Source organism: Penicillium odoratum (assembly GCF_028828045.1).
Source record: "Penicillium odoratum strain IBT 22623 chromosome Unknown utg000005l_segment0_segment0, whole genome shotgun sequence".
NCBI lineage: Eukaryota > Fungi > Ascomycota > Eurotiomycetes > Eurotiales > Aspergillaceae > Penicillium > Penicillium odoratum.
In genome coordinates, this window is record NW_026643147.1 from 7,301,018 (window position 1) to 7,323,158 (window position 22,141).

Sequence of the window (22,141 nt, forward strand, 5' to 3'; positions counted from 1 at the left end):
AAATATTATACTTTCATATCGTGACTATACATTATTGGCTTAGGGTTGAGTATGTAACGGTGGTCGTGTCAGCTGGCGGGACATTCATGCGCTGAACAATCCGCACCCAACGACGACGTCGCCATTCTCCCACTCCGTACGAGGCAGGGGTTCCTTCTTCCCAGTCCTTAGTAGACCTTTTTCGGCTTTCTTTTGCAGGTCCCTGATTTGTCTCTGGTGGCAAGTCTCCATATGCCATTGCGGTCATCTCTGCTTCTTCACTGGCAGACGGCTCAGCAGGAAGGTCCCAGACCCAGCCTCCAACCTCGTCGACGATAGCGTGGCCTTCTGGTATCACGCCTGGGATCTCGAAGCCAACGCCAGTAATCATGCGCTCCATGACCCACTCTCGACAATCCAAGTCGAGTTCCCACTTCTTGCTCTTCCACTTCCATCCAGATGGAGTGCGGACATCGTCAAAAAATCGACACCCACGAGGCCGATCGCCTGCAATGCGAGACGGAGACAATGGGTCATATGGTAGTGGGCTAAACAAGAAATTCTCCCAACCAGATTCTGAAGTCCCTTGGGCTCGGTGTTGAATTTCAAAGATTTCGACCTCTCGCTCTTCCGGTTCGGTGTCTAGCGAGATGTCCGCGAACTTTTCCAGAGCAGAAACAGCTGCAGATGGCGTTTTCGGGACCGGCTGTCCAAACAACTCATGCTCAGCCTCCTCACTAAGGGGGGCATCTTGATCCGGTACTCCGCTCACGTCCTGCATCAAGCCTTGACAGAAATGTCGCACCGCGGGGTTGTTCCACAAGATACCTCCATTTCCGGCCGCTAGCATAACCAGTCGAAGCGGTACAAGATGGGCTGTCAAGAATAAAAAGACTGCGGCGACTGTGCATCCTAAAAATAGAGCCGAGGATAATTTCTCATTGGAGAAGTTAGTAGTTGGCGCAACGACAGAGACCAGTGCATCATGGGCGTCGGAGAAATCCGCCATGACGTTTTGAAGATCACGCATGTTGCGGAAGAAGTCCTTGGAAGTCTCAGGAGCCGGCTTGATCGTTTTTGCTGGTGCTAGTGCTGGTCCTTCATAAGAGTAATAGGGTGTCGTGCTGGAGGTAGAGGTAGAGGGTGGCGGAGGGTGTCGAGTCACGAACGCTGGTACCATGACGAAGAGTAGAAAGATCACCACTGGAAGCACCAACAAAAGATGCGGATCCAAACATATAAAGGAATATACAAAGAGGAAAGACAGGGTGTGTGTTGGTGTTTTCCAGCAAAACAGACCCTCTGCCTGTGACTGGAAGAGAAATACCACACCGATTCTATATAAGATCAGTCTTAACCATCATTAGATACTCAAGCAGACAGCACTGACCTGGCATTGAATCGGCGAAAATTATTTGTCATTGCTGGCAGACTAAATGGTGGCTTTTTTGGAGAGTTCGCCATGGCCTTGTCTCCGGTGTTGCGTTCCGCATCATTATCTGCGGGGATAACTTGTTGTAGAAGACTGGGTTTATATCAGAGACTGCACTTGTCACATGCATATCCAGATATTAGGCAGAAGCTTACTTGTTAAACAGCCGGTCCTGAATGGAACCTTTCGACATGGAGGATGATCGTGAGTGTGCGCTGTCAGGCGAACCTTGCCTCTGGCGCCGCGGCTTCAACGTGGACAAGCCCGAGGGCGAGGCGGGTTCGTTACGGTTGGCCCGAGTCTCTGGAACTGGATCATCCATCTTGGAAGACTGGTAGCATGTTATACAAACCTGGGGGTAATAAGGTAGATAGAGAGGTGAAGAGGAAGCCGAGGAGAGATATTTCTGTGGTTCGCACATGCTGCACATGCTTGTTGATCAAAGTTCACACCTGATCAATCAGGCAACGAAGAATTTTATTTCTATTCTATGTGTATTGTCAATACAATATTACCACCAGGGATCGACACGTTCTATGTGGGGTTCACTACCAATTGACGGGTAATTTAATATTATACCCATACAAACGGTACAATCAGGGGAAGTTCCGAGACTAAAAGTCATTCGCGATTCTGTTCCTTTTCGTTCTTTTCGTTTTTTGGTCTTTTTTCCCTTCTGACTCTTCCACAGAACGCATTGAGTGTTTCTTTGTCTCATTTTTGATCCCCTTTTGTGCTGCTTTGTTGGTGGATCTTGATATCCTGCGACCGCCTAGCACTTGCCCCAGCAACACGACCAAAAGCTACACCAAAATTATTTCTGGGTGATTGGAAATCTCCCACCTTATCATCTCCCCCTTTACGTCCCGAACACACACTACCTCTGGCATCGCATACGGTCGTTCCTTTGTTACGCCCCGATATGGACAGGTAACCGCCATTTGACGAGTCGCGCGACTGTGCTCAAGGCTCTTCCGAGTGGGGAATCGAAACCCGCTTTCTCCTGAATGCCATTGCAGTTAGTCCCTGGCATTTCTCGGTTTGGTCAGCGCCACGGGCTGTCAAATTAAGGATCGCCACCGTCACAATCGGACCGTGATGGGGACCATGCCTGTCAGACCACCTCAAACTCCAGGGAGGGGTCGAGCTGGTTCCGTCCAATCTCGCTCATCTAACCCCTCTATGAACGATGATTCGGGCTCTGGAGGTAAGATAGATCAGAACTAAGCTCTGCACCGCAGTGGGATGAAAGCTAATACTATATTCAATAGCGGAAACCCCCGCCCGCAGACGCCTTGTAAAGGCCGCTTCAACCACGTTCCACACGAATTCTACGACCAATCTTGATTCACGCTCCTCGAGAGGGGTAGCAGGCCCCCGTATTGCGGGAACAAATCGCAGGCAATTGTCTGTTAGAGGCAATGCCCCTCAGGGGCCGCGACCACAGGACGCTTCGCGTTGGAGGTGGGTGTTGACTGCCCCTGACTTGTTGGCTCGCCGGCGATCAATGTTTTGGTAAAAATAACTAACTATGAATATTCTGTAGCAAACCATCCGGTGGCTACTTTCACTCCGAAACATCCTCAGTCGACTCTACGAATGATTCTAAAGGCTATAACCTCCGATCTACAAGTGTGGGCAATTTGGCGAAACACGACAGCACTCAAATCCCTCCAGACAGCATGGATTTCTTGGCGCCAATCAATTTCGACGACTTCCATAACAGCATCATGGCAGAACCCAGCTTGAATCATTTCCCCATGCCGGGAAATGGAGGTGCTGGCTCTGAGAATCGGGACTCTGGCCTGTCAACCAACAGCTCATGGACAAATAACAGCTACGAGAGCAATATCTCGGATCGCACAAGGAACGCATCTGCCCGTCGAAAGAGTGAAGTATCGCGCTTCCATGGCCAGAACGTTCCAAACCCGGGGCTGCTCACAACCTCAGGCAACACCCGATCGCGACGTCAAAGTCTCGCCCAACCCCCGGCCAATGGAGTTAACAGTCCCAGTACTGGATCGCGTCCCTCTCGCAAATCTATCAGCTCTGGCGCATTTGCGCCCACCAGCGCTTCAGCGAGACGTGCCAGTTTAAGTGCCCGCAAGGTCAGCACCGACCCATCGCGAGACCCGAACAATTTCCTTCGCCCGCGGGGTACACAGGCGGACTCGGGACGGGATGAGCCTAGAGTTCCCTCCTCGGTGCGAAGCCTCAAGGCAAAGTCTTTCCAGCCAAGTGCGCGTGAACCGCGCGGGCCTTATTTGACTACGTCTGGGACCTCGGACCACAGCCGCTCATCTTCCACTAATGCGGTCCGTACACCGGTCAAGAATGCGACCGGAAATCCTGCTGCTACGACGCCCACTTGTTCATCTTCCAAGCGTATGTCTGTCATGCCACATGCAACTGGTTTAGGCGCCCGCACTATCAGTCCCACGGATGCACGTCGCATGAAGCGAACGTCCATCGCACCTCCTGCACCTCCTATGCCACATACCCCACCCACCCAAACTGAGCCCCTTCCCGTTCGACCTCTTTCGACGAACCAATCCCCTTCCTTCCTCCCAAGAAAAAGCATCACCCCATCCTCTAACCGGACAACGCCAGATCCCAACCGCAAGTCCTACAGCTCTGGTTTATCGCTGTCATCAAACACTAGCTTTAACTCGATCCGGAACTCCAGCAGCTCGCTTCAGCCACGGCTTTCTCAGAATTTCTCATCGTCGCGATTGCCCACGCCGAAGCCGCGTACAGACCAATCCGCTTCGAATGGGGAGGGAGAAGTGCCTCCAGTTCCCGCAATTCCCAAGGCTTATGAATCCCCGAAGGGTGAACTGGACGCGCCGGTCTTTCCGGCCCCAAGGAAGTCCAGCTTACCAGTGGACATCAGCCAATTGCACATTACGCAGGATTCTGAGATGGAAACCCAGGGTCGGTTCAGCACTACCGGCGACGACAAGAATAATGACTTTACGACTGAGCGTGCGGCGAAAACGCCAGAGTCGCGAACACGAACCTCGACGGTTTTAGGTCGCAAGGGACTGCAACCATTGAAGTTGCCTCCTTTGAACCTCCTGCCTTTGGGGACTCCAATGACGACCAAGATCGAAGCTTTGAGAGACCGGGAAGCGGAGGATCGAAAATCTTACACCCCATCTAACCAAGTCATGTCGAAGACACCCAGCACGCCGATGACCGCATCAAAGGCATCTAACTTTTGGTCTTTCCGCGATGATGAAGATAAAACACCTGCGACTCAGGTCCGGAGCAGTACATCACACTTTGCCATCAGCTCTAGCTCCACGGCAGCATTGCGGACTGCCAGCAGTACCAGCGTGTTCGAGTCCCTCGACACACCCAATGGCACCCGGAACATCTCACCATATGCATCCTACACACTGCCCAAGAGCAGTAGCGAGTTCAATGCTCTCCGTCATCAGGCTAGCGGCGATTACTCAAACAACCGGACATCTCATTCGTACAAGTTGACAGGTCCACGCCCGCAGACACAGAGTGCCACATTTACACCTGCCGCAGAAAGACTGAGTCAGATATCGACCCCATCTGAGCCGGAAAGCACCACTGCGGTGTCTAACCCTTCGCTTCGGGATCGCTTGAATGTTGCACGAGTTCGCAGCAATTCCAAGATAACCGCCTCTTCTGATACGGATGCCGATTCAGCTAAATACGATCACATGCCACCACCCAAGCTCCCAGCATCCGCAACATGGAATAACTTGTCTTCTGCGTCTTTGAATAGTCCTAGCGTCAAGACATCTTATCTCAAGCCCCGCCGTCAATCATCTGTATCGAGCATAACCAAGCAATCATCTCCTCGCAAACCCAGTGTCAGCAGTGAGCAAAGCTTCAACCTGGAACCAACTCGGTCTAATGATTCTGCTACGAGTCTTGAGCCCTCGCATGTCAGGCCCAACAGCACATATGTGTCTCCGGTGCATAAAATCATCAGCTCTGCTCGCTCCAGTGCCGCGGCATCTTCTCGGTCAGCTGATGCCAGTGTTGACGCTGACATAGCAGTGGCAGATGAGGAGATGCGGAGGCTTGGAGCCAAACGGAAAGACTTTGAAAGTGCCGCCAAGGCGCTGGATGAATTGCGTCGCAAAGCAGGACCAAAGGATCGTGTCAGTCCCGCTTCGGCTCTTAAGATGGCCAACTTGAACATCTTTGAGCGAGGAGAAATCATCGATTACCGAGACATCTTCTTCTGCGGGACTCAAAATGCGAAGAAGCATGTCGGCGATCTCCACTCCGGCGCTGCAAACTTTGGATATGATGATGACCGTGGTGACTACAACATCGTGATGGGCGATCACCTCGCATACCGCTACGAGGTCGTAGATGTCCTTGGTAAGGGAAGTTTCGGACAAGTCGTGCGATGTGTCGACCATAAGACTGGTGCTTTGGTCGCAATCAAGATCATCCGGAACAAGAAACGGTTCCATCAGCAGGCTTTGATTGAAGTCAATCTACTTCGAAAGCTGAAGGATTGGGATCCCGATCGCCGCCATAGTGTGGTCAACTTTGTCGAGAATTTCTATTTCCGTGGCCATCTCTGCATCTCCACGGAGCTCCTGGGAATTAATCTTTACGAGTTTATCAAGGCACACGATTTCCGCGGGTTCAATATCAAGCTGATTCGGCGGTTCACCAAGCAAATGCTCAGCAGTCTTACCCTCTTGCACGCAAAGAAGGTCATTCACTGCGATTTGAAACCGGAGAATATTCTTCTGGTTCACCCGTTGAATTCTGAGATTCGAGTCATTGATTTTGGCTCTAGTTGTTTCGAGAACGAAAAGGTTTATACCTATATCCAAAGTCGTTTCTACCGTTCACCAGAGGTCATCTTGGGCATGTCCTACGGTATGCCCATCGATATGTGGAGTATTGGATGTATCCTGGCTGAGCTGTTCACCGGTTATCCTATCTTCCCTGGTGAGAACGAACAGGAGCAATTGGCCTGTATCATGGAAGTCTTTGGTCCTCCAGAGAAGCACCTAATCGAAAAGAGCACACGCAAGAAGTTGTTCTTTGATTCTTTGGGCAAGCCACGTTTAACTGTCTCGTCCAAGGGCCGTCGCCGTCGACCCAGTTCCAAAGAGCTTCGTCAAGTCCTCAAGTGCGACGATGAAGCCTTTTTGGATTTCATCACCCGTTGCCTGCGCTGGGACCCAGCCCGTCGAATGACTCCTCATGAGGCTTTGAAGCACGAATTTCTTACCGGCATCAAGCCAACCGCTCGCCCCAGAATGTATGCCCGGACTGACACTAGCTCGCCATCTAAGCGTGGCGTATCCAGCGGGCGCCCGCTGCCTGAGCCTCCTAGTTCTACCGTGAAGACGGGTGGATTCCTGCGCAGCCGTGATGCATCCGGTCATTCTCCGGTCAAGAGCTCTGGAAAGCGCCATTCAACGGTCAGCGGTCCACCGCCCAGCCCTGCCAAGCGAGCGGCTAACCCTTCCACCACGCTACCCCGTGCTTCAGCGCGGAGCATCAGTGGAAAGCCCGACCTTGCTACGGCGGCGGCAGCAACCAGCTTGGTGAGTTAGCATACCACTGGCTGGTTATCAACCATAAAACACAAGCTGACAAGCCGACAGAGGACCAAATAACGCCTCTTCTTTTCTTCTCTTTTTTCTATCTCTTCTTTTCTTCTCTTCTTCTTCCCCACGCGCTGTAATAATAACTGTTCTTACTTTGTTTTCTATCTTTCTTGTCTCATGATTTTTCATGCATCAGGTGGTTTGTCATGTCACGCATTTGTTGATCTGGTTCGGGGAACCCACGGCCAAAAGGACGGCATCCATCCTATACCCTTTATGTTCGTTGACAGCATTTGCATCTGGGCCTTGATATGATTCATGCGACGGGGTTTTATCATGTTCATGTCTTTCGTTTGTTGAATTCCTCGCTTCTATACTGATGACCCATCATTACCCCCCATCAGGGCCTTTCGGACCTGCCTTTGTACAGTTTGACGTTGTTTTATTTCTTTGCATCTCTCCGAGGAGCTTCTGGGCTTTTCCTGTCGAGCATTCGGGTTGGCAATCAATGCATTACTACGATACATAGCTATTATCATAGATTTGGAGTACGAAAACTGATACTGAATGATCAATTGTATATTCTATTATCTCCGACTGACGATACAGGTTCAAAAATATGCACATGTGTACGATGTCGTAGGCAGAATATACAAGATTTGGAGATGAGCTAAAAGAACGAAACTTTGCATCAATTGATTACCCGCTTATTACATAACCTACGAGTTCAGAAGATTGTAATCAACTTTCTGTATTTAACCTCTGCATTCATGAAATCTTGCGTTCCTAGTGCGCTGCAAGTATAGCTGCGGTCCGTACCTGACAGAGTGGGGCGCGAATCGGACTACTTGGCCTCATCGCCTTATCTAACCCGCACTCCACCTTTCTTTTGTTCCTGCACTATTGACCTCCACGCGATGAATGGCTTCGAGTCCAAGGTCCTCGATGAGGACGCCTTTGGAGAAAAGAATGCTCTATCAGGGCTGAAGAGCTTTGACGCTTTCCGTGAGTCTCCTTTGCCCATCCACGACATGCGGGCACGCGTGCCTCGAACATAAACCTCGCCCAGTTCGACGACTGGTATAAGACAAAGGCCTGCAGGCTGATTTTCTACTACATTAGCAAAAACAAAGGCCTCCTACACTACCCCAACTAGCCGCGGTGGTCAATGGACCGTTCTTATCCTTCTCATCTGCACCGTCTTCAGCTTCTCCGAACTAAAAACATGGTGGCGCGGCACCGAACAGCACCACTTCAGCGTGGAAAAGGGTGTCTCCCATGAACTCCAGCTCAACCTCGATATCGTTGTCAACATGCCCTGTGATACCCTCCGCGTCAACATCCAAGACGCAGCCGGCGACCGCATCCTAGCCAGCGACATGCTCAAACGCGAAGAAACGAGCTGGAACCTGTGGATGCAGAAGAGGAATAAGGATAAGCACGAGTATCAGACACTGAGCCATGAGGAAGAGGACCGATTGTCGGCACAGGAGGCCGACGCGCATGCGCACCACGTTCTGGGTGAGGTGAGACGGAATCCGAGACGCAAGTTTGCAAAGGGCCCGTCCATGCGATGGGGCGACGTAGTAGACTCTTGTCGCATCTATGGTAGTCTGGAGGGGAACAAAGTGCAGGGCGATTTCCACATCACAGCGCGAGGACATGGGTATAGGGAGTTTGCGCCGCACTTGGATCACAGTGGTATGTTTTGGTTTCGTCTTGATTCATCTATTCTTACTCAACATTTATCCCAGTGTTCAATTTCTCGCACATTATTACCGAGCTCTCTTTTGGTCCTCATTACCCCACCCTCATGAACCCTCTCGACAAGACGATCGCCGAGACGGACAAGCACTACTACAAATACCAGTACTTCCTTTCTGTTGTGCCGACGCTCTACACCAAGGGTCGGAGCGCTCTGGACGCATACAACCGTTCCCCTGCCTCGGCTACCGCCCGCACTGGCCGTAACACGGTCTTCACGAACCAGTACGCGGCGACCAGTCAGTCTGAAGAGATGCCGGAGACGCCGCTGCTGGTCCCGGGCATCTTCTTCAAGTATAACATTGAGCCGATCTTGCTGCTTGTCAGTGAAGAGCGGGGCGGGTTCCTGGCTCTTCTTATCCGAGTGATTAACACCGTGAGTGGAGTCCTTGTTACTGGTGGCTGGATCTATCAGATCTCGGGTTGGGTTGGTGAGGTTCTTGGTAGAAGGAAGAAGGAGCAGCCAGAAGGATATTTGACTGGAAAGCATTATACGGATTGATTTCATTTGCTTTTTTATCTACTTTCAATTAATGGGTGCATTTACATTTCTACAGTACCTCGGCGTACTTTCTATCAAGTTTCTCTTTCTCGTCGGCTCTACCAGCAGAAGCAATAATCACCGCGAGTACCAGGAAACGCTATTGCCGTTTGTTCTGAGGGATACTGGAAGGGGAATGTGCAGATCGTGTGCACAATATATTGGGGTTGAATTGGTAGATAGTCATGAAGCGTTGAAAGCCCCGGTTCTGAAAAGGTTGTTACATTCTCCGAGAATAATCAAGTAAATCAGTACTAGCATCCAGCTCACGTCAAGTCTTCCAATTAGCATCGCCAACTTCTTGTTCCATAGTTATCACTCAAATCCCGGCCTATCTGGTAAATGACTGCTTGCGCAGTGCTTTAGCCTGGCACTTCCACACAGGTCGTGCAATCTTCCTATAGTAAGGACCAAATTCTTCTATCAATTTTTGCACAAACGCGTCATCGGACCCGTAAAGAGTCGACTCGGGCACTGGAATATCTTTGAAAGTGAGATACCTCCAAAGAGACCTCCAATAGGAAACTGATTCCTTTGCGGCAGGATGTTCCAGATCGATATTTCTTGCCACAAGATAGAACGACGATTTGATAGCATGGCACTTGGGGTGCTTGTATAGCTCAATTTCAGAGAACTGATTGAAAGCATTGAGTATACAAACAGTATCCCATGCCTCAACACGATGCAAGAGCAGGACAATCGAGCCACCGGGATTGAGATGGTTCATAGCAAAGACAGTTTGCGAAACAATCAAGCGTGTGCCTTCACAATCTTTGCGATAATCCTTTCTAGGGTGATCACGTCCTACCGCTCCACCACAGAACACGATGCTGTACCTGTTTCCGAGAAGCGGCTGATTTGTTTCGAATTTTCTCGCATCAGGATGTCCCTCTGGAACATGTCCCGCGTATCCCATTTCTGTGGGATACATCGTGATATCAGAGTAGATGATACGCTGACAGAAACTCTTGGCAATCACTTCATACCCTCCGATCTCAGGTGGAAGTGTCATGCCGTCGATCATTGGCTCGGTGAGGTTTTTGGCGGCTGCCGTTGTGAACCCGCCTGGTGCCATACAGAGATCAAGGACCTTGAGGCCTGGAGATTTCGACTTGAATATGTCTGTGTCCGCTGCCAGTCCTGCTCCAACTTGACTTGTCATCTGGTACAAACTGTACTTTTCCGTTTTGGTGGGGTTCGATGCGACTTTTCTTCTTTCTTCGAAAAATCGATCGCCGGCTTTGTTATTCCAACCCTAAGTCTGTTATTGCATGTACTGTTTGACGTGTAGCTGATTCTGTGACTAACCTTGTCTTTGAGAGTTCTTAGGTGTCGATAGACATCATCAGAGGAAATGAAATCCGTCCACAGTGGAGGAATGTCAGGCATGGTTTCTTTGTTTGTGGAATGATTCGGAAGTACACTTGGAAGATTAGCAGTTGGAACATTTTTTTTCTCATCAAGAGGGGTAAGTACCTTGCAAGATGGAATGAATACACACAGCTATCAAATAAGCGGGGGTGGGGAAGGAGGAGGAAGGAGGGGAGAGACAGAGAAAGATGGATGGTAGATATAGTGATGCAGCTGATCAGGCAGCGCAAAGGCAAACAGCGAGGCAGACTAAATCGCTTAAAATGGTTAATATCAATCTAGCCGTAATCATGCATGCCGGATAAAGGCGCTGCTTTTTATTATACAAGGGTGCTGTAGTATCGGGTGATATCAGGAGTATCGCAACATTTACGCCTGATTGGGCGACTACGACGCTACCAACAATAGAGATACCGACACATAATCAACGTGCTCTGCGCCAAACCCAACATTGTCTATGCCTAGCCCAACGTAGTCTACGTCAAAGCCAACATTGTCTGCGCCAAACCCAACATGCTCTGCACCGGATCCAACATCGTCTGCGCCAAAACCAACGTTGCCTGTGCCAAAACCAACATTATCTGCGCCAGGACCAACGCCGTCTGCGCCTAAAAGACCAAACATACCCTTATACACTAGATATCGTCTGCTTTAGACAGACTAAATTTATCTGCGATTCGAAGCTCACATTATCGGCGTTATTTACGTGGAATTCAAACTCAGGTCGACTGCGTTGTCTACGCGAAATTCGAAGCCCACGTCGTCTTTGTTCTCTACGCGAGACTCGAAGCTCAAGTCGTCTACGTTATCTAGTACACTAGAGAAATTGCCATCTTTAATGGAGAAAGAAAAGAGGCCCGTACATAAGAGACATCGTTTGCACCAGGGAAACTAACGCTATCTGCGATACAAGTCTTACTTTATCCACTCAGAATTCAAGATTTACACTATCTACGTATTCGACGCCAGCACTGAGATACCAAAATTACCTTTGACGTGAGATATCGTCTGCATCAGAGAAATTAAGTCATCTAAATTAGAGAAGCTAAGATGAATCAGCGTTGGTAGACCAAACAGTCGGTATGAATTCGCGAAAGGGAATTGGTTAGAAAGCAACTAAAAATATTTGAATCAATTCATCAAATACTAAAACTCAATAATCAAATATAATATCCGGAGACATAGTACTATCAAGCACATTTTCACGACATAAAGGGCACGTAAAGCTCCTCTCAAACCATGACTTAATACAGCACCACTCGAACCAATGACCACAGGGAAGAGTGACAACTTCCAAGTCAGGACTGAGAAGGTCGTAGCATATAGAGCAGGTGCGATTCTCTTCTTCGGAGACTTCGACCAGGTCATGCAGTGGTTTTCGTGGTAGATGCTCGGAGGGATTTAACCGCCAAGTCTGGTAGGTTTTGAGATCAATCCGTATATCCCGGGTATTAATCTCGCTCTCTGAAATAAGGCCTGTAGCGTCAGGTGGGAGTGGTTGTCGTGGGAAACTCAAGACAATAAACTTACCGTTGTGGGATAGAATGACTCGGCTGTTGGGGAATGCTCCATTTTCATAGTTGCGGAGGAGTTGAAGGGTATCAGACTCTGATTGTTCATGTTCTGTGATCCGCCCTTGATTCCTCCCTGAGACTCCAAACTCTGCAAACAGATCGTCGATGGCCCCTTGTATCAATCGAGAATGACTTTGTATATACTCAATTGACATGGTGAAGTCAACAATCAGGCAGATACAGAGCGAGAGCTTCCTTACTTAGGCACTCGGTAATGATCTCATATTATACTCTTTCAGCTATCGATGGTGATCAAACAATTGTATTCCCCTTGACCCGAGACCAAGCCAAGAAAGCCTTTGTTAACTCGGATCACAAGTTTCTCTTGGCTTTGAAGAACTTGGCCATTGTTGCCCTTTGAGACTATTGTGTTGCTTGTCCCTCGAAATAGAGCAGGTAGAATAAGGCTGATTCAACGAATTTTCGAGTCTTTGTTCCTCGAGGTGATACTTATAGTATGAAAGGATGAATATGTCTAGTTTCGCTCAAAGAATTGTTCTCTGAGGAAACAATGCAACTCAAAAACACGAGCAAGATCTTCCAAGTCGACATAAACATAAAAGGCCAGCAATTCCCGTCATTATTGGACTCCATCTACATCATCTACACTTTATCGTTTTGACTTTTCTTGCTTACAAAATGCCAGCCCAGCCTTACACTAGCATCAACCTCCTGAACGACCTAGTCGGCGGACTGTACGAGAAGACCCCTGACCTTGCAGATGAGCTTCGCGAGCTTGTGCAAGACATGAGCGAGCAGGGAGGCCAGGGACTTGTTCTGCCGAGACATATGCATACTCGAATTGTGACGGGGCCGGATGAGCCCCCGGTGACTTTGAAGGAGTGGATAGACGCCCAATTCAGCTTCTCTATTTCCGGGCGCACTCATAGGGGGGAGAGGAACGGAAGCCGGTCTACTCGACATGCCACTCCTGTAGCTCCCCATACTCATGCTGGTCGACATGCAGCTCCTGTCCATGGACATACTCATGCTCATCCTCATGTACATACTCACGTACATACTCATGTACATACCCATGCTCCAGCTCATCATACTCACCATGCACCGCTGCCTCACCGTACAGACAGACATACAACCCCTGCTCATGCTATAGGAGGTCGGGAGAATCACCATGCAACCCCAATTGCTCATCGTGGAGGCCACCATAGAAGCCGATCAGCACGACATGCAACCCCCGCTCCCCTAGGCTCTCCACTTTCAGCTGCTGCCGGACAGGGTCGCCCAGGAGGTTCTCGAAATGAAGGAGTATCTGAACAAGTGATTAACCAGCTAACCCGTCCTATTGTTACCCAAGGCATGCTGGACTCCGATGACAACACTTGTGTTATTTGCCAGGATGATGTTAAGGTTGGAGATGAGGTTATGCTTCTGCCTTGCTCGCACCGGTCTTTCCATGCAGACTGCCTTGTGCCTTGGCTTCGCCGTTCTAACACCTGCCCTACTTGTCGGGTTCCTGTTCAGTAGTTACATATTAAGGTGAGTTTTTTAGATTGAGTCTGTTTATTGAGAATTTTTGTTTTCAAAATGTTGTTTTGCATTTTATCGAATCTTCCACGTAAATCTTTGAAAACTGGTTTGACTTCCATCGAAATCAATATTTCTATTCTTCAAAAATTTCCGATTTAGAGCCTAAAGATAGACCTTAGTCTCTTTACTATGTGGCGCCACTTGCATAGGTGTTCCCTAAATATTCAAGTTCCTATTGGCCAAGGAGAGCATTTGTTACAATCTCAACCTCCTCAGCCGTTCCACAGATCAACCCCCCTCTCTCGTCACAGTTCTCCAAAGGCCGACTCAAGATGTCTTCTCCATTGGCGGGATCAACAGCTCTTCCTCCAGCACATTCCACCACCAGCGCGATAGGGAGCAACTCATACAAGCGGCGCAGCTTGGCCTCGCTCGCCCCTGTCACAGGGGACAGATACACGCCGTGGCCCTTGACCAACGCGTGCACCACATCGGGTACCAATCCACCACTATACCGCAATGTATATTTCTTCTCAACAAACTGCGTGATCAGACGCATATACGCCTCACTCTCAGCAGCAGCCCGGAGATTAGCCGGGGCAAAGTAGCGCGTCTTAAATGGCGGGTCTGCGAGTTGCACATTGGATCGAATGACCTCGTGATCCCCGGATTCTCCGATTCCAATCTCAAGACATTGTGGCTTGCCGCCCGGTACCTTCAGGGCGACGATGGCGGTAGTACGGGGTCCGTAGACGCCCAAGACGGCGGCAATTTGTTTGGAGGGTTGTTCGTTGATTGCTGAGCTACCGTCCCAGATTCCGATGATCGTTCCCACGGTCCAATTTGGTGCAATGATGGAGCTCCCGTCTAGTGGGTCGAAGGCGACTGTGTACTTTTCTGGGCCGGAGACATCCTCGACTTGGCCGTCGCGGGCAGGTCGCTCAATTGGCTCTTCCTCGCTGCTTGCTGTCTGGACGGAGGGGCACTTTGCGAGCGCAGCTCGGAGGATATTCTCTGCTGCAATGTCGACGTTCAATTGGCCATCGCCAAATGTGTTGGTGGTTCCGGCGAGGGAGACGTGCTGGGAATGACGGAGTGACTTTGCGATTTCAGCGATGCAGTCTAGCAGACCCGGTAGCAGGGAATTGGATAGTTCCGTGCGACCGTCTGGCAATGAGATTTCTTTAAGGGCCATTGTGAGTTGAAGATGGGAAGTTATTTGTTTCAATGACGTTGACGCTTGATTTGGTGGGGTTGGATAGCCCCACCTATGGTCAACAGCTTCCAAGGTTCAACTAATTAAAGCCTCATTCTCATATTTACAGATTTACAGAGGGATTCATTTGAGAGGTGAGTATTTGTAGGTTACTTGAGACTGTAGCAGGTTGAACTATTTCCTCCTACTAATCTCCTCCGTCCCTGCCGACTTTTCAAAATCAACTTGACCAAGATTAATCCTCTTCCCCAAAGCCCTCCGAAGAATCCACTGCTTGCTACTAACTTCCTCTTCCACTCCTTCCAAGGGAGGAATCGCATTTCCCTCCAACCGCCGCAAGACAACATCATCCTCAGGCCTTGCAAAGTAAACAAGACTATACCGCGTGCACTCCGCTTGTGCCCCAGGCGGCGCAATAACCCGATGAATATTCGAACGCAAAAGTCCATTGCTGAACTTCACCATAGCATCACCCAGATTGATTATCGCGTGTCCTGGTAATGGACGCACGTATACCCAGTCGTCTGTTCCGGGCATTTGGACTTGGAGACCGCCGAGTCGGTTGAAGAGGACCGTTACTGAGCCGAAGTCTGTGTGTTGACCTAGCGCGACTCTTCTGTCGTTTATGGGTTGCGGTGGTGCTTTAACCCAGCGGACTTGGTCGCCACTTATAGCGTTTTGGCGGTGCATGTTTGGTAATGTGTTCGGTGGGAGGCCCAGTTTGGTGTTAAGGATCGATAGGATCAGGGTTACGATGCTATGGGAGCTCCGCATAAAAGATTCAATAAGCTTTCTGTTTCGGTGGAGGAGTTCTGGGGCGGGGATCTGGTCTGATAAGCCGAAGATGTCGTCTTTGGAGATCTGTTTTCTCTAGTCTTGAGCCATGGGCCTTGATAGGATTTGAAAGGATAGCATGATGTTGCCCAGAGGAGAGGTTTAGCTCACATTATAGAATTCATTCCGGTCCAAATTCCCCTCTTTATCCACGTATGCTGCGCCCTGCCCTTTGTACCCAAAGTACGAGTTCTGTTCGCTAAAGTCATACTTCTGCTTCTCTTCTAAGCTGAGCTCGAATAGCTCCTTGCCAACTCCAAACAACTTGTCCGCATCTTCAAGTGCGGAACTCCCCAGCTGGCAGTCTTGGAAGTCTAGGTAGAAGAATCCTATCTCCACAGATGCTGTGAAGAGGCGATTGATTTCCGTTGTCTTCCCTGCTAGTAGCTTTCCGAGGGATAGCCGGAGGAGAGGCGCTGTGGGTATATCCGTGGGAAATGGTGGGAGGTCGGGGAAATCCACTTTGAGATCACTAAGATTTCGAGATTGCATTGTGTTGGGCTGACAAGTGTACGTTGCGAACTCTTTTCATGGAGTTTGAGCGGCTTTGGGGTCAGCTTTACATGTCGTGAAGTGCGGGGATATGGGGTAGCCGAGGTGTCCATGCGATCATGCCGTAGATATATTTACACGCTTTAGTGTAAAGACCTGCTATCAAAAAGGAAAGGCATAGTCAATTTGGTCATGCTGGCGTCTAGTTGCCATATGGAGAGTGTCTCCATGATGGCAAAACACGCGGGTCCACTTGTTCAGGGCTTCACTGGCTTAGTCTAGTGGCAATCAACTAAGCGGGCTGGAATTCTTTCCCTAAAATCAGATATGCTCTCATGCTGTGCAGGTGATCATGTTTGGGTTTCTTCATGGTTGCATGCTCATTTGCGGTGAGTATTCCCATGTTGAAGTAAACAGTTGGCCTTGGGGCTTTGATACTAGGTGGAATGATAAGAGATACAGACAGTGCTATAGGACCTCGGAAGACTGAGTAGAGGACTGAGAACTCAGGTAGTGGGTTTGGAACTCTACTCACTAATGCCCTCTATAATAGTCCAGCATTATAGCTTATAATCCTTAATTGCAGATATCCGTATGGTAGACAAGATGGTATAATATAACATTCAAAAGCGCCGCGTCCACCACATGCCCATCATACCCAAAACCTAAACCTCAAAGATTTCACCCATTCCCACACCAGCACCCTCAGCACCAGCACGACTGTCAACCAGGTCCAAGCGCCATGAGTTCCAGTCACGAAGCTTGCGCTTGATTTCACGCACCCATTCGACCCGCTTGCGCGCTTCTTCTTCGGCTTGGGCACGGCTGAATTCCGCTTCATCGAACTCATCTTCCAGATTCTCTTCTGACAGCAGTTCGAGACTGCCGCGTGTTGCGGGATGCGGGTGAGGCGGGTTAGAGGAGCCGGCGCGTGCACGGTTCGGGCTGTTACCCGTGAACGCGGCAAGTCCACTGGATAACACAGTAGAGAAGGAGGAGTGTTGTTGCTGGTACGCCATACTACGGCGACGGGCGTGGTCGGGACGGCCACCGACGAGATCGACGTCGTCAAAGGCGTTGGCGGCATCACCGGTGGAGTACTGGGGGTTCTCGTCGAAGGGTTGGCCGGTGAGTTCATGTCGCTTCTCTTCCCAGACGCCGCGGCGTAGGTCAAAGACTTCGCCTTCCAGCTCGCGGATGCGGCGCTCGAGACGCTGGCGTTCCTCATCCTCAAGCTCGTCGAGGGCATCGTCGTCGGTTCCTCCAGCGTCACGTTTCTTGATGCGGTCGATCTCTTCGCGGAGCCGGAGATTCTCGTTCTCGATGCTGCCTATTTTTTTGCGGAGTACGGCAGTCTCTTTCTCTGACTTTTCACTCTCGCGGAGCTTGGTCTGATGACGTGTTTCTGATTCTTTGTGCAGATTTCCCATGGCCTGAAGCTTCTTTTCCAGCATTTCAATCTTCTTGTCGGCCTCGGTCTTTTCGTTCTTAAGACTTTCGATTTCCCGCTCTAGGGACTTAATAAGGGTCTCAGTGGACGTCTTGTCCACGCCTTCTTTGACAGCCTTTTCTGAAGCCCGGGTCAAAGCTTGTTTCGTGTCTGCCAACTCACGTTGAGACTTTTCGAGTGCACTCTGGCCTTGGGACACCTTTTCTTCCAACGCCGCGACCTGGGTCTCATGCGCACTGTCAGAGGACGAATGGGAGTTTATTTGAGCTCGTAAGTTTGAAATTTCCAATTCCATGGCCTCGATCGTGGCCGATTTAGACTCCAGCTGGCGCACAAGGTCAGCTGGAGGTGATTCCGATGGCCCAGGTACCGAGACGCTTGCATTGTTGCGGTGTGACCGGGATTGAAGCTGTGAGTTTTGGCGTTGTAGCGATGCAATTTCCTCTTTCTGTTCCAACCATTAGTCCAGGATCTTCTTTCGCTCACAATTTGAACCATACCAATGACTCAATACCAGCCACCTTCTCCTCTGCCGCCTTTAATTTCTCCTTCAGTTCCGCCCCATCCACGCTGGCCTCCCGGAGATCCTCTAATTGATCTTCCGTCTTCCGCCAGCGCGCCGTCGCATCGCTGAGTTCATTCTCCATACGCTTATTATCCCTCTCCAATTCTTCAATCCGTGTTGATTGTTTCCGGAACACTTCGTGAACGGAATCTCCATCACCGGTCAGGGGTGGTAGTGAAGGCGGGGGCGATTTGAGGGTTACTGGAGGAGAGTGGCTGCCTTGCGACACAGAATTCTTGCGGAATGATGATGAGCGCATCTTCGATTGAATTGACAGGGATGGCGCGCGGCCGTGGCCAGCTCGGGGGGTATCCAGTCGAGCGGGCTGTGGCTCTGCGTCTGGGTCTGGAGAGCCAGGTGCTGGGGGCATGGGCTCGGTCGGGGACTCTGTAGATTCCTCGGGCTTTTCTTGTTCTTCTGGCTCTGTAGCGACTGGCTCCGGATCGGCCGGTTGCTCAGTGCTGGTCTCTGCAGTATCCTGGGGCTTCTCGGCGGGGTCCTCTGCTGGTTGGCTATCTTCTGCTGCAGGGGTTTCTTCGGTCGACGCGGGTCCAGACTTCTTGGTCTCTGCATCTTTAGGAGTGTCGGTGTCGGGAGAAGTCTTCTTGTTGGCCTTTTTCTTTTGTTTTTGAAGCTGGGCCACCTGCAAAACATTGGTTGTTAGATATAAACACCGGTTAATCGGACGAAACATACTCTTTTCTTAGCAGCGGCCAGCTTTTCAGCTTTGATGCGCTCCTCCTCGTCAGCCATAACTGTTGTTGATCTAGTGGAAGCAACGAAGTAGGTGGGGAAGATTGGAAGGACGGGGAGAATGGACAGCTTTCCCCATCTGGTGCACGGACCATCTACAATCTATACATGCGTCAGGCAAAAGGCGCAACGATAAGATCAGGTGTGAGTGATGTCAAACTGCTGGTGTTATATTCTAATATTGGCGTATTGGACATATAGTAGATTTGAGGGAATTTTCCAATCCGTCAATACCTCCTTTTCAGAACCCTTCAGCTTCTACAAATAGTCTCGGTACTGGCCACCGGCTTGACAAGTCAATTGTTGAACAGATACCATTAAAATGTATTAACACGAATCGAAAGTGAACATCAATATAGAGGCGTGTTGCATGTCAATCTTGCCCAACGCCCTGGATAAGAGATATGCAGGTTGAATTGCGCCCCAAGTCCATCGAATCCCAAACGCCTCCAGCTGGAAAGCAAAAACCAAAACTACCGGTCAACGGAGCAAAATTGAAAACAAGTCTCAGACTTCCATCGTGTCCATCATCTCCTCACTCATTGCACGCACCATCCCCTTGTGGCCGGAGCGAGTTTGAAGCTCCTCATCACTCAGCATGTATTGATCATCCTCATCCAAGATCGGATGCGACGGTTGCGATGGGCCCATGTCGTCATCATCGGACTCGCTGTTGCGAAGTGATGACTCGGCCCGGGTTCCAAGCCAGTAGCGGGTACGCTTGCTGGAACTCAGATCGGGGGTGAGGTACCCATCGTCGAACGTGCGCTTGCTAGTCGGCGTAGCAACGCCCTCCTCCGGCGGTGTGTGGCTGAGAATCGGAATCGCCCGCATGTGAATATAACAAACACGTTTGCGTAGCGGATTGAAAAAGAAGTAATGCAGGCTCCAAATCGCTCCGTCATCGGAGTCAGATGGGTCCTCATCCGGCGAATACGAGTATACCGAGCACTCTTTCAACGACATATGTTCGTCAATAATCCTCCACATCCGCGGACCCCAAGAAGGGTATCCAGCATTGTATGATCCCGAGAGGGTCGCGGGAGATGATGGGGAGAGGTCGATTGAGTCGCGCGGTCGCAGGTTGTACAGGGTGGAGTTGACTGTGTTCATGACCCGCTTCAAGTGACGCTCGCGACGAAAATCAGTCGGGCGCAGCACATTCGAGAAATCATAGTCGGGATGACTGGCGTTGAGGGTGGCGATCAAGTAGGCGAAGGTCCGACGACTGGAGTGCTCACTCAGGGGGCCGAAGGGGCTGGATCTCGATAGGTTCAAGGCCTCGGCGGCATCGTGAGCGTTGGGAGGAGATAAGGAGGCGGACAGTCGAAGAATTGATTCGTACTGGGCTTCCAGCGATTGTTCGATATGATTGTAGAGTTTCCGATCGGATCGGGCAGCCTTGGTGGTGTACAGATCGCATGCACCAACAATATGACAGTCGGCTGTATCAAAGTTCAAAGAACCTGTGACATCCTCAAATTCTGGCAGGGGAAGGAACTAATTATGCCAAGGTGTGAGTATAAATGAACGATTTATGAGGGGATTGGGGGGGTGGAATCAGATCAGGTCACCGTGGCGACCAAGAGCCTAGGGGAGAGCATCAACGAACCTTCATTGTGAGGTACCGAGCGATAAGGTCTGAAGTCACTGATTCTAAATAAACTGACGATGGATAGTAGAACTATTACCAGCGCAGGCGATTCAGGGTTGACTGGGGTGATGGGCAGATGGGGGAGATAGCGCGGATGGTCGCGCCGGAGGCGGAGATGGTTGCCGATCGGAGGTAACCGCAAGCAGGAGTCGGAACAGCGGTGAAGGTGTAAGAGGCACCACAACAGTATATAGACAGGTATTGCTGGGGGGTGGAGAATAGAGAAATATCTCGCTGTTCCTTCGCGATGATGAGTCGTAAGAGGGGGATTTGCGACCGGGTGTCACGTGGATCCAGTCTGAACCAGTGATATCACGCACTGACCTCACGGTGTGTCAATCCATGGTTCTGGTTATCAGTCATCACATCACAGACCAACTCGGTCCAAGTTGCGCGCCAAGTCCTCAGTGTCCTGAATCGGCAGAGTTGGTATTCATCAGTAAAAAAAAAAAACAAAACGCTACAAACAAAACCGCAAATGTATAATCCAAATCCACCAAACAAGTCCAAAGTCACTACATAATCTTGGTGACCACATCTTCCTCAACCTGGGGCAGAAGAGCATTAGCCCGATTGCGCCGGGGAGGAAAGGGGATGGAATGAAAAAAGAATAGTCAGTTCCACGTAGCACTTGCATGCTGCATGAAATAGACTACTCAAATGAAATCATTCGGGGTAGAAAGGAATGAACACCTGTCAGGGGGCTAGACTCACCTCCATGTCTTCCAGGCTGTCTTGTTGACTGATGCAGCGTAGCACATTCTTCTTGCTACTCTCTTGCATTTCTCCGGCCAATAACAGCTCATCCAAGATGAAATAGGCCTTTTGGAAATTGAAGATGATGTCCAGCTCACACACATTCCCATAGTATTTGTCCATTTGTTCGACGTAGCGGTGGACCACCTCTAGGCTGATCAATTCGTTGTCGGTCGAGGAACATCCGGCGATAAAGAAGAGGGAGGCATAGCGACGATAGACGACCTTAGAATCTGCAGACGATCCACGTTAATCCATGTTCCGGAGCTCGGGGGTATAGAGGTTGAAGCCACCTTTGTACTCGAGGAAATTGCACATGCGCGTGCGACGCGACAGAACCAGCTGGGTCACATCCTTGATGATCTTGGCCTTCTCCTTGGGGGAGAGAGTAGTGAACCACTTGGCAAGGCGCTGAGGGTCAAGAAAAAAGTCAGTCGGCTAAAATTAGGGTCGGGTATAAGGGTGGGCCACGAGGGACAAGAGGGACGCACGACTTTGCCCTGGCGAGACAGGAGAATTAAGTAGCTGCGAATGTCAGTAAAGAGATTAGTCACAGCAATAGATCCCAGGACTCACTTGATGGGCATGATTGTGGAATGACTTGGGAGCGGAAAGGGATGGATGGAGAAGGGGTGTCGAAACCCGTGGCGGATCCAGAAATTGTTGACGGGTGGATCAGAGGGGAAGAGCTGCCCCGCTGAGCCAGTG

At 50.2% G+C, this 22,141-nt stretch overlaps 10 protein-coding genes across 10 annotated transcripts; 3 read left to right on the top strand and 7 right to left on the bottom strand.

The window, feature by feature from the left end:
- Positions 1 to 31: 31 nt before the first annotated feature.
- N7520_008324 (PEX28-32 family peroxisomal membrane protein) lies at positions 32 to 1,733 on the bottom strand (the record flags this gene model as incomplete). Its single annotated transcript, XM_057142258.1, has 3 exons — positions 32 to 1,316; positions 1,370 to 1,504; positions 1,567 to 1,733. The coding sequence occupies 3 exons, from the start codon at positions 1,731 to 1,733 to the stop codon at positions 32 to 34; spliced, it is 1,587 nt and encodes a 528-aa protein (XP_056996264.1).
- A 785-nt stretch (positions 1,734 to 2,518) lies between these two features.
- On the top strand, positions 2,519 to 6,981 carry N7520_008325 (putative protein kinase; the record flags this gene model as incomplete). The annotated part of the gene is made up of 3 exons (XM_057142259.1): positions 2,519 to 2,618; positions 2,683 to 2,875; positions 2,958 to 6,981. The coding sequence occupies 3 exons, from the start codon at positions 2,519 to 2,521 to the stop codon at positions 6,979 to 6,981; spliced, it is 4,317 nt and encodes a 1,438-aa protein (XP_056996265.1).
- Positions 6,982 to 7,892: 911 nt separating this feature from the next.
- On the top strand, positions 7,893 to 9,241 carry N7520_008326 (endoplasmic reticulum-Golgi intermediate compartment family protein; the record flags this gene model as incomplete). Its single annotated transcript, XM_057142260.1, has 3 exons — positions 7,893 to 7,980; positions 8,098 to 8,676; positions 8,730 to 9,241. The coding sequence occupies 3 exons, from the start codon at positions 7,893 to 7,895 to the stop codon at positions 9,239 to 9,241; spliced, it is 1,179 nt and encodes a 392-aa protein (XP_056996266.1).
- Positions 9,242 to 9,611: 370 nt separating this feature from the next.
- On the bottom strand, positions 9,612 to 10,442 carry N7520_008327 (uncharacterized protein; the record flags this gene model as incomplete). The annotated part of the gene is made up of 1 exon (XM_057142261.1): positions 9,612 to 10,442. The coding sequence occupies one exon, from the start codon at positions 10,440 to 10,442 to the stop codon at positions 9,612 to 9,614; it is 831 nt and encodes a 276-aa protein (XP_056996267.1).
- A 2,422-nt stretch (positions 10,443 to 12,864) lies between these two features.
- On the top strand, positions 12,865 to 13,710 carry N7520_008328 (RING-H2 finger protein; the record flags this gene model as incomplete). Its single annotated transcript, XM_057142262.1, has 1 exon — positions 12,865 to 13,710. One exon carries the CDS (start codon positions 12,865 to 12,867, stop codon positions 13,708 to 13,710), a length of 846 nt encoding a protein of 281 aa, XP_056996268.1.
- Positions 13,711 to 13,945: 235 nt separating this feature from the next.
- Positions 13,946 to 14,908, bottom strand: N7520_008329 (fructose-1,6-bisphosphatase; the record flags this gene model as incomplete). The annotated part of the gene is made up of 1 exon (XM_057142263.1): positions 13,946 to 14,908. The coding sequence occupies one exon, from the start codon at positions 14,906 to 14,908 to the stop codon at positions 13,946 to 13,948; it is 963 nt and encodes a 320-aa protein (XP_056996269.1).
- Positions 14,909 to 15,103: 195 nt separating this feature from the next.
- N7520_008330 (putative oxidoreductase, 2OG-Fe(II) oxygenase family) lies at positions 15,104 to 16,255 on the bottom strand (the record flags this gene model as incomplete). Its single annotated transcript, XM_057142264.1, has 2 exons — positions 15,104 to 15,790; positions 15,875 to 16,255. 2 exons carry the CDS (start codon positions 16,253 to 16,255, stop codon positions 15,104 to 15,106), a joined length of 1,068 nt encoding a protein of 355 aa, XP_056996270.1.
- Positions 16,256 to 16,920: 665 nt separating this feature from the next.
- On the bottom strand, positions 16,921 to 19,023 carry N7520_008331 (uncharacterized protein; the record flags this gene model as incomplete). The annotated part of the gene is made up of 3 exons (XM_057142265.1): positions 16,921 to 18,153; positions 18,206 to 18,913; positions 18,967 to 19,023. 3 exons carry the CDS (start codon positions 19,021 to 19,023, stop codon positions 16,921 to 16,923), a joined length of 1,998 nt encoding a protein of 665 aa, XP_056996271.1.
- Positions 19,024 to 19,530: 507 nt separating this feature from the next.
- On the bottom strand, positions 19,531 to 20,641 carry N7520_008332 (RNA polymerase III-inhibiting protein MAF1; the record flags this gene model as incomplete). Its single annotated transcript, XM_057142266.1, has 2 exons — positions 19,531 to 20,523; positions 20,636 to 20,641. The coding sequence occupies 2 exons, from the start codon at positions 20,639 to 20,641 to the stop codon at positions 19,531 to 19,533; spliced, it is 999 nt and encodes a 332-aa protein (XP_056996272.1).
- Positions 20,642 to 21,192: 551 nt separating this feature from the next.
- N7520_008333 (AP-1 complex subunit sigma) lies at positions 21,193 to 22,020 on the bottom strand (the record flags this gene model as incomplete). The annotated part of the gene is made up of 5 exons (XM_057142267.1): positions 21,193 to 21,225; positions 21,392 to 21,666; positions 21,727 to 21,871; positions 21,925 to 21,958; positions 22,010 to 22,020. The coding sequence occupies 5 exons, from the start codon at positions 22,018 to 22,020 to the stop codon at positions 21,193 to 21,195; spliced, it is 498 nt and encodes a 165-aa protein (XP_056996273.1).
- Positions 22,021 to 22,141: the final 121 nt, after the last annotated feature.